This window comes from Oncorhynchus masou, unplaced genomic scaffold (genome assembly GCF_036934945.1).
Source record: "Oncorhynchus masou masou isolate Uvic2021 unplaced genomic scaffold, UVic_Omas_1.1 unplaced_scaffold_531, whole genome shotgun sequence".
NCBI classification, from domain to species: domain Eukaryota; kingdom Metazoa; phylum Chordata; class Actinopteri; order Salmoniformes; family Salmonidae; genus Oncorhynchus; species Oncorhynchus masou.
Genome location: NW_027011718.1, coordinates 482,864 through 492,500, shown reverse-complemented (window position 1 = coordinate 492,500; position 9,637 = coordinate 482,864). Strand labels below are relative to the sequence as shown.

The following is a 9,637-nucleotide window of genomic DNA, read 5'->3' as shown; positions in this document are numbered from 1 at the left end:
CATTCAACACAAGCCCATTCTGAAGGAGACCCATTCAACACAACCCCATTCAACACAAGCACATTCTGAAGGAGACCCATTCAATACCACCCCATTCTGAAGGAGCCACATTCAATACAACCCCATTCTGAAGGAGCCACATTCAACACAACCCCATTCTGAAGGAGACACATTCAATACAACCCCATTCAACACAAGGCCATTCTGAAGGAGCCACATTCAATACAACCCCATTCTGAAGGAGACACATTCAATACAACCCCATTCAATACAACCCCATTCTGAAGGAGCCACATTCAATACAACCCCATTCAATACAAGGCCATTCTGAAGGAGCCACATTCAATACAACCCCATTCTGAAGGAGACCCATTCAATACAACCCCATTCAATACAACCCCATTCTGAAGGAGCCACATTCAATACAACCCCATTCAATACAAGGCCATTCTGAAGGAGCCACATTCAATACAACCCCATTCTGAAGGAGACCCATTCAATACATCCCCATTCAATACAACCCCATTCTGAAGGAGGCACATTCAACACAACCCCATTCAATACAACCCCATTCAACACAACCCCATTCAACACAACCCCATTCTGAAGGAGACCCATTCAACACAACCCCATTCAACACAACCCCATTCTGAAGGAGACCCATTCAACACAACCCCATTCAACACAACCCCATTCTGAAGGAGCCACATTCAATACAACCCCATTCTGAAGGAGACCCATTCAATACATCCCCATTCAATACAACCCCATTCTAAAGGAGGCACATTCAACACAACCCCATTCAATACAAGCCCATTCTGAAGGAGACCCATTCAATACAACCACATTCAACACAACCCCATTCTGAAGGAGACCCATTCAACACAACCCCATTCTGAAGGAGACCCATTCAATACAAGCCCATTCTGAAGGAGACACATTCAACACAAGCCCATTCTGAAAGAGACACATTCAATACAAGCCCATTCAACACAACCCCATTCTGAAGGAGCCACATTCAATACAACCCCATTCTGAAGGAGACCCATTCAACACAACCCCATTCAATACAACCCCATTCTGAAGGAGACACATTCAACACAACCCCATTCAACACAAGCCCATTCTGAAGGAGACCCATTCAACACAACCCCATTCAACACAACCCCATTCTGAAGGAGACACATTCAACACAAGCCCATTCTGAAGGAGACCCATTCAACACAACCCCATTCTGAAGGAGACCCATTCAACACAAGCCCATTCTGAAGGAGACCCATTCAACACAAGCCCATTCTGATGGAGACCCATTCAACACAACCCCATTCTGAAGGAGACCCATTCAGCACAACCCCATTCAATACAACCCCATTCAACACAACCCCATTCAACACAACCCCATTCAACACAACCCCATTCAACACAACCCCATTCAACACAACCCCATTCAACACAACCCCATTCAACACAACCCCATTCTGAAGGAGACCCATTCAACACAACCCCATTCAATACAACCCCATTCTGAAGGAGACACATTCAACACAACCCCATTCAACACAACCCCATTCAACACAAGCCCATTCTGAAGGAGACCCATTCAACACAACCCCATTCAACACAACCCCATTCTGAAGGAGACACATTCAACACAAGCCCATTCTGAAGGAGGCCCATTCAACACAACCCCATTCAACACAACCCCATTCTGAAGGAGACCCATTCAACACAAGCCCATTCTGAAGGAGACCCATTCAATACAACCCCATTCTGAAGGAGGCCCATTCAACACAACCCCATTCAACACAACCCCATTCAACACAACCCCATTCAACACAACCCCATTCAACACAACCCCATTCAACACAACCCCATTCTGAAGGAGACCCATTCAATACAACCCCATTCTGAAGGAGACCCATTCAACACAAGCCCATTCTGACGGAGCCACCTCATTAGTAGGAAAACCTCTGGTCGTCGTTATGATGTCACAGACATCAGATGCAGCATAATGTCAGCGTCTCTAACGACAACAGTACCATCTGTCTAAAGTCAATTTGACAAAATGACAATGCCGGCAGAGTTGTTTCCTCCTAAACATGAACCTACTTCAGCAGTGGGATGGTATTTCCAGGCTCTTCATAACGACTGTCGGTCTGTCCAGAGTGACTTTAGATCAGCACTGTGACGTCACCTCGACAACGTTCATAACGATGGCATGACGCCACAGAGTGACTTTAGGTCAGCACTGTGACGTCACCTCGACAACGTTCATAACGACGGCATGACGCCACAGAGTGACTTTAGGTCAGCACTGTGATGTCACCTCGACAACGTTCATAACGACGGCATGACGCCACAGAGTGACTTTAGGTCAGCACTGTGACGTCACCTCGACAACGTTCATAGCGACGGCATGACGCCACAGAGTGACAACCTGTGAATAGTTTTAACGTTCCACTGTTCTATAATTTAGTGTTCTAATGTTCTGTGTTCTGTGTGTAGTAGTTGAGGGAGCTTGCTACACTCGCATTAACATCTGCTAACCATGTGTATGTGACAAATAAAATGTGATTTGATTTTGTTGATCTCCAGTGTGATAGCAATGTCAGGGGGACTTCCTCCATAGGCTTCCTGTCTCCTTCACTCTTCATCACATGATCAACGACTTGATTCTCCCTCCATACCGGTCTGACCTCCATCTCTTCCTCTATCGCTCCCAGTGGACCTCATATCCCTCTCCTCCTCTTCTTCACCCCCCACTTCTCTAACTACCCTCTTCTCCCAGCCTCTCCTCTCCTCTTCACCCCCCCTCTTCTCCCAGCTACCTGGCCCCCCGCGCTCCCGAGCCAGCCCCCGCGCTCCCTAGCCAGACGCCTAGCACCACGCGCTCCCTAGCCAGCCCCCGCGCTCCCTAGCCAGCCGCCTGGCCCCCGCGCTCCCTAGCCGGCCCCCGCGCTCCCTAGCCGGCCGCCTGGCCCCCCGCGCTCCCTAGCCGGCCGCCTGGCCCCCGCGCTCCCTAGCCGGCCGCCTGGCCCCCGCGCTCCCTAGCCAGACGCCTAGCACCACGCGCTCCCTAGCCAGCCCCCGCGCTCCCTAGCCGGCCGCCTGGCCCCCGCGCTCCCTAGCCGGCCGCCTGGCCCCCGCGCTCCCCTAGCCAGCCCCCGCGCTCCCTAGCCAGCCGCCTGGCCCCCCGCGCTCCCTAGCCGGCCCCCCGCGCTCCCTAGCCGGCCCCCCGCGCTCCCTAGCCGGCCCCCCGCGCTCCCTAGCCGCCCCTCCGCGCTCCCTAGCCGGCCCCCCGCGCTCCCTAGCCAGCCGCCTGGCCCCCCGCGCTCCCTAGCCGGCCGCCTGGCCCCCCGCGCTCCCTAGCCGGCCGCCTGGCCCCTGGGCTCACTCCATTCTCTCTCACCCTCCACTCATCTGAACTCTCTCCTCCTCTCTGTAAATGGTTCAGCATGGTAGTACTGAACCACATAGTATGGTACTTCACCTCTCTACTGGTGTTACGTGTGTGAGTTACCGGAGTGTGTTGACTTCCTCGTTCGTTGCTAAGGGGATGCCCACGGCGACGGAGTCTTGCTGCTTCTTCATAACCTCCAGCTCCAACTCCATCTAGAACACAGAGACACACATTTAGTAACCCAGACTAACATAAAAACAGACCCAATTACTCCGATGCCTTCCCTCTCCCTCCGGCCCCCTCTCCCTTCTTCCCCCTCCCTCCGGCCCCCTCTCCCCCCGATCTTCCCCCATCCCTCCGGCCCCCTCTCCCTTCTGCCCCCTCCCTCCGGCCCCCTCTCCCCCCGATCTTCCCTCTCCCTCCGGCCCCCTCTCCCTTCTTCCACCTTCCTCCATAAACAGACAGCGGTGCATCCCCCTCTCCCCCATCTTCCCCCTCCCTCCGGCCCACTCTCCCCCTCCCCTCCCTCCGGCCCCCTCTCCCTTCTTCCCCCTCTCCCTTCTTCCCCCTCCGGCCCCCTCCCCCTTCTTCCCCCTCCCTCTCTAAATGCTCTATACCACTATTCCCTAAACAGACAGCACAGCGGTGCATCCCCCTCCATCTGTCTCTCCTCTGATGGAGACTAATCAATGAAGGAGATGTCTGGGTAACAAGGGAAGAGAGGAGGAGAGGGACGCGGCTCGTGATTCAACACCACTCAGACACACACAATGATACATTCATTCATTCCTATCCCTCTTCTGTCTCTCCTCAGACAGAGAGGTAATCACAAGGTGGAGAGACGAGAGGGTGTGTGTGTGTGTGGCGAGACGAGATGATTTCACACGTGTCACTTCCCATCACCACGGCAATTGTGACGTTGCCCTGGCAACAGGAACAGCCAAGTGTGTGTTATAAACGACCGCTGTCTAGGAAAAACACGCTTTATTTCACAGGGTGTGTGTGGGTGTGTACACTCACAGTCTGTACTTGTAGTTTGAGGGCCCCAGCCTCCTCTTGGGCTTTAGTCAACAGAACCTGCAGAAGAGGGAGAAAAACACCACTTAGACAAGGAGGTGTGTGTGTGTGCACCCAGAGAGAGAAAGACTGGTAGAGAGACAAATATTCTGTAACAGCCTCCACTCTTCCTGGAGGGCTTTCCACTAGAAGATGGAACATGGCTGTTATAGCAGCATCCACTCTTCTGGGAAGGCTTTCCACTAGATGTTGGAACATTGCTGCTATAACAGCCTCCACTCTTCTGGGAAGGCTTTCCACTAGATGTTGAAACATTGCTGCTATAACAGCCTCCACTCTTCCTGGCGGGCTTTCCACTAGATGTTGGAACATTGCTGCGGGGACTTGCTTCCATTCAGCCACAAGAGCATTAGTGAGATCAGGCACTGATGTTGGGAGACCAGGCCTGGCTCGCAGTCAGGGATCTGTGCAGGACAGTCAAGTTCTTCCACACCGATCTCGACAAACCATTTCTGTACGGACTTTGCTTTGTGCGCGGGGGCATTGTCATGCTGACACAGGAAAGGGCCTTCCACAAACTGCCACAAAGTTGGAAGAAACAGAATCGTCTAGAATATCATTGTATGTTGTAGTGCTAATATTTCCCTAAACTGGAACTAAGGGGCCCGAACCGTGGTAAACAGCCACAGACCGTTATTCATCATCCACCAAACTTTACAGTTGGCACTTTGCATTGGGGCACGTAGCGTTCTCCTGGCATCCTCCAAACCCAGATTAGTCCATCTGACTGCCAGATGGTGAAGCGTGATTCATCCCTCCAGAGAACATGTTTCCACTGATCCAGTGGCGTCGATCTTTACATCACTCCAGCCGCGAGTGTCATTGAGCATGGTGATGTTAGGCTTGTGTGCTGCTGCTCGGCCATGGAAACCCATTGAAGCTCAGATCACGTGGATACCACCCTGCATGAACACGGCTCCGGGATACGAAAAATAACATCAGCTAGGAAACCAGCCAGCTAATGTTAGCTAGCTAGCTAACAGTACACTGTAGCTTGAAATTAAACCACTGTCTATCAAAATTAGAAACGTGTAATATCTGTCATTGTGATGATGTTGCTTCCAGAGGGCAGTTTGGAACTCGGTAGTGAGTGTTGTAACAGAGGGCAGTTTGGAACTCGGTAGTGAGTGTTGTAACAGAGGGCAGTTTGGAACTCGGTAGTGAGTGTTGTAACAGAGGGCAGTTTGGAACTCGGTAGTGAGTGTTGTAACAGAGGGCAGTTTGGAACTCGGTAGTGAGTGTTGTAACAGAGGGCAGTTTGGAACTCGGTAGTGAGTGTTGTAACAGAGGGCAGTTTGGAACTCGGTAGTGAGTGTTGTAACAGAGGGCAGTTTGGAACTCGGTAGTGAGTGTTGTAACAGAGGGCAGTTTGGAACTCGGTAGTGAGTGTTGTAACAGAGGGCAGTTTGGAACTCGGTAGTGAGTGTTGTAACAGAGGGCAGTTTGGAACTCGGTAGTGAGTGTTGCAACAGAGGGCAGTTTGGAACTCGGTAGTGAGTGTTGCAACAGAGGGCAGTTTGGAACTCGGTAGTGAGTGTTGCAACAGAGGGCAGTTTGGAACTCGGTAGTGAGTGTTGCAACAGAGGGCAGTTTGGAACTCGGTAGTGAGTGTTGTAACAGAGGACAGTTTGGAACTCGGTAGTGAGTGTTGTAACAGAGGGCAGTTTGGAACTCGGTAGTGAGTGTTGTAACAGAGGGCAGTTTGGAACTCGGTAGTGAGTGTTGTAACAGAGGACAGTTTGGAACTCGGTAGTGAGTGTTGTAACAGAGGGCAGTTTGGAACTCGGTAGTGAGTGTTGCAACAGAGGGCAGTTTGGAACTCGGTAGTGAGTGTTGCAACAGAGGGCAGTTTGGAACTCGGTAGTGAGTGTTGTAACAGAGGGCAGTTTGGAACTCGGTAGTGAGTGTTGTAACAGAGGGCAGTTTGGAACTCGGTAGTGAGTGTTGTAACAGAGGGCAGTTTGGAACTCGGTAGTGAGTGTTGTAACAGAGGGCAGTTTGGAACTCGGTAGTGAGTGTTGTAACAGAGGGCAGTTTGGAACTCGGTAGTGAGTGTTGTAACAGAGGACAGACAATTTTTTACAAGCATTGCACTTCAGCACTCTGCGGTCCCGTTCTGCTGAGGTCGTGTCGCCTTCCACTTCACGGCTGAGCCATTGTTGCTTCTAGATGTTTCCACTTCACAATAACAGCACTTAAAGTTGACCCAGGGCAGCTCCAGCAGGGCAGAAATTTCCCAAACCGACTTGTTGGAAAGGTGGCATCCTATGACGATGACAAGTTGAAAGTCACCGAGCTCTTCAGCAAGGCCATTCTACTGCAAATGTTTGTCTATGGAGATTGCATGGATGTATGCTCAATTTTCTACCCGTCAGCAACGGGTGTGGCTGAGATAGCCGAATCCACATACATGCACAGTTGAAGTGGGAAGTTTACATACATTTAGGTTTGAGTCAATAAAACTCGTTTTTCAACCACTCCACAAATGTCTTGTGTTAACAAACTATAGTTTGGGCAAGTCAGTTAGGACATCTACTTTGTGCATGACACAAGTAATTTTTCCAACAATTGTTTACAGACAGATTATTTCACTTATAATTCACTGTATCACAATTCCAGTGGGTCAGAAGTTTACATACACTAAGTTGACTGTGCTTTTAAACAGCTTGGAATATTCAAAGAAATGACATCATGGCTTTAAATGCTTCTGATAGGCTAATTGACATAATTTGAGTCAATTGGAGGTGTACCTGTGGATGTATTTCAAGGACTACCTTCAAACTCAGTGCCTCTTTGCTTGAAATCATGGGAAAATCAAAAGAAATCAGCCAATAACTCATATAATTAGTAGATTTGGATAGAAAACACTGACATTTCTAAAACTGTTTGAATGATGTCTGTGAGTATAACAGAACTCATATGGCAAGCGAAAACCTGAGAAAAAAATCCAACCAGGAAGTGGGAAATCTGAGGTTTGTTGTTTTTCTGTCGAATACACAGTGTCTATGGGGTCATATTGCACACCACAAAAATGATAGAAAACCCTGGTTTGTCTAGTTCATCCTTGGGAGCAATTTCCAAATGCCTGAAAGTACCACGTTCATCTGTACAAACACTAGTACTCAAGTATAAACACCATGGGCCCATGCAGCAGTCATACCGCTCAGGAAGGAGACGCGTTCTGTCTCCTAGAGATGAACGTACTTTAGTGCGAAAAAGAACAAATCAATCCCAGAACAACAGCAAATGACCTTGTGAAGATGCTGGAGGAAACAGGTACAAAAGTATCTATATCCACAGTAAAACGAGTCCTATATCAACATAACCTGAAAGGCCGTTCAGTAAGGAAGAAGCCACTGCTCCAAAACCGCCATTAAAAAAGCCAGACTACAGTTAAATATCATACTTTTTGGAGAAATGTCCTCTGGTCTAATGAAACAAAAATAGAACTGTTTGGAAATAATGACCATCGTTATGTTTGGAGGAAAAAGGTGGAGGCTTGCAAGCCGAAGAACACCATCCCAACCTTGAAGCACGGGGGTGCAGCATCATGGTGTGGGGGTGCTTTGCTTTAGGAGGGACTGGTGCACTTCACAAAATAGATGGCATCATGAGGAAGGAAAATTATGTGTATATATTGAAGCAACATCTCAAGACATAAGTCGGGAAGTTAAAGCTTGGTCACAAATGGGTCTTTCAAATGGCCATATTTCCAAAGTTGTGGCAAAATGGCTTAAGGACAACAAAGTCAAGGTATTGGAGTGGCCATCACAAAGCTCTGACCTCAATCCTACAGAACATTTGTGGGCAGAACTGAAAAGCCTGTGTGAGCAAGGAGGCCTACAAACCTGACTCAGGTACACCAGCTCTGTCAGGAGGCCTACAAACCTGACTCAGGTACACCAGCTCTGTCAGGAGGCCTACAAACCTGACTCAGGTACACCAGCTCTGTCAGGAGGCCTACAAACCTGACTCAGGTACACCAGCTCTGTCAGGAGGCCTACAAACCTGACTCAGGTACACCAGCTCTGTCAGGAGGAATGGGGCCTACAAACCTGACTCAGGTACACCAGCTCTGTCAGGAGGAATGGGCCAAAATTCACCCAACTTATTGTGGGAAGCTTGTAGAAGGCTACTCGAAACATTTGACCCAAGTTAAACAATTTAAAAAGGCAATGCTATCAAATAATAATTGAGTGTATTTAAACTTCTAACCTCCTGGGAATGTGATGAAAGAAATAAAAGCTGAAATAAAATCATTCTCTGTACTATAATTCTGACATTTCACATTCTTAAAATAAAAGTGGTGATCCTAACTGACCAGAGACAGCAAATTTATCCAAGGATTAAATGTCAGGAATTGTGGAAAAATGGAGATTAAATGTATTTGGCTAAGGTGTATGTAAACGTACGACTTCAACTGTATATATATATATATATATATATATATATATATATATATATGTGACCCGATTCGGGGAAACGAGGCTGTGCAGAGAGAGGCGTTCGGATTGGTCCTACAGAAGCGTCCTGCCTATGACCTCATCAGTCAATGTAGTGTAGCATAACTGTTGCTCTCCACTTTCTCAAGGATTAAGTTTTTTGAAAATCAGTGAAATTAGAGTATGTGTGTGGACTGTTATCAGTGTGTGTGTGTGTGTGTGTGTGTGTGTGTGTGTGTGAGAGAGTAAATGAGATTCTGTATTTGACTATTGTGGTTGGTACAGTCGTATCGTGATGTACTGTAGAGATTATTGAGATGGAGAAAACACTTGTCTCCGGATTACATCTTCAGACTAAGGGGCAACCGTGGCATGGCATTCCTGACAGGGAGACGCGTCCATCATGCATAATGAGGTGTACGGGTAAGACAGTTAGAAAATGGTTTCATTTCAAGCTACAGTGTACTGTTAGCTGCAGTGTACTGTTAGCTAGCTAGCTAATGTTAGCTGCAGTGTACTGTTAGCTAGCTAGCTAATGTTAGCTGCAGTGTACTGTTAGCTAGCTAGCTAATGTTAGCTGCAGTGTACTGTTAGCTAGCTAGCTAATGTTAGCTGCAGTGTACTGTTAGCTAGCTAATGTTAGCTGGCTGGTTCCCCAGCTGACATTATTATTTGTATCCCAGAACCATTTACTTTTATAGTTAGGAGCCTGATGTTA

At 48.5% G+C, this 9,637-nt stretch overlaps 1 protein-coding gene across 2 annotated transcripts in view; it reads right to left on the bottom strand.

Moving 5' to 3' along the window:
• The window catches only part of LOC135535913 (mitotic spindle assembly checkpoint protein MAD1-like), a 103,530-nt gene that overhangs the window by 68,629 nt on the left and 25,264 nt on the right, over positions 1 to 9,637 (bottom strand). For both annotated transcript variants that reach the window (XM_064962314.1, XM_064962313.1), the window contains 2 exons: positions 4,421 to 4,477; positions 3,521 to 3,612 (listed from right to left, as the gene is read on the bottom strand). In XM_064962314.1, the coding sequence (XP_064818386.1) occupies positions 3,521 to 3,612; positions 4,421 to 4,477 (149 nt within the window). The remainder of the gene's footprint in view (positions 1 to 3,520; positions 3,613 to 4,420; positions 4,478 to 9,637) is intronic.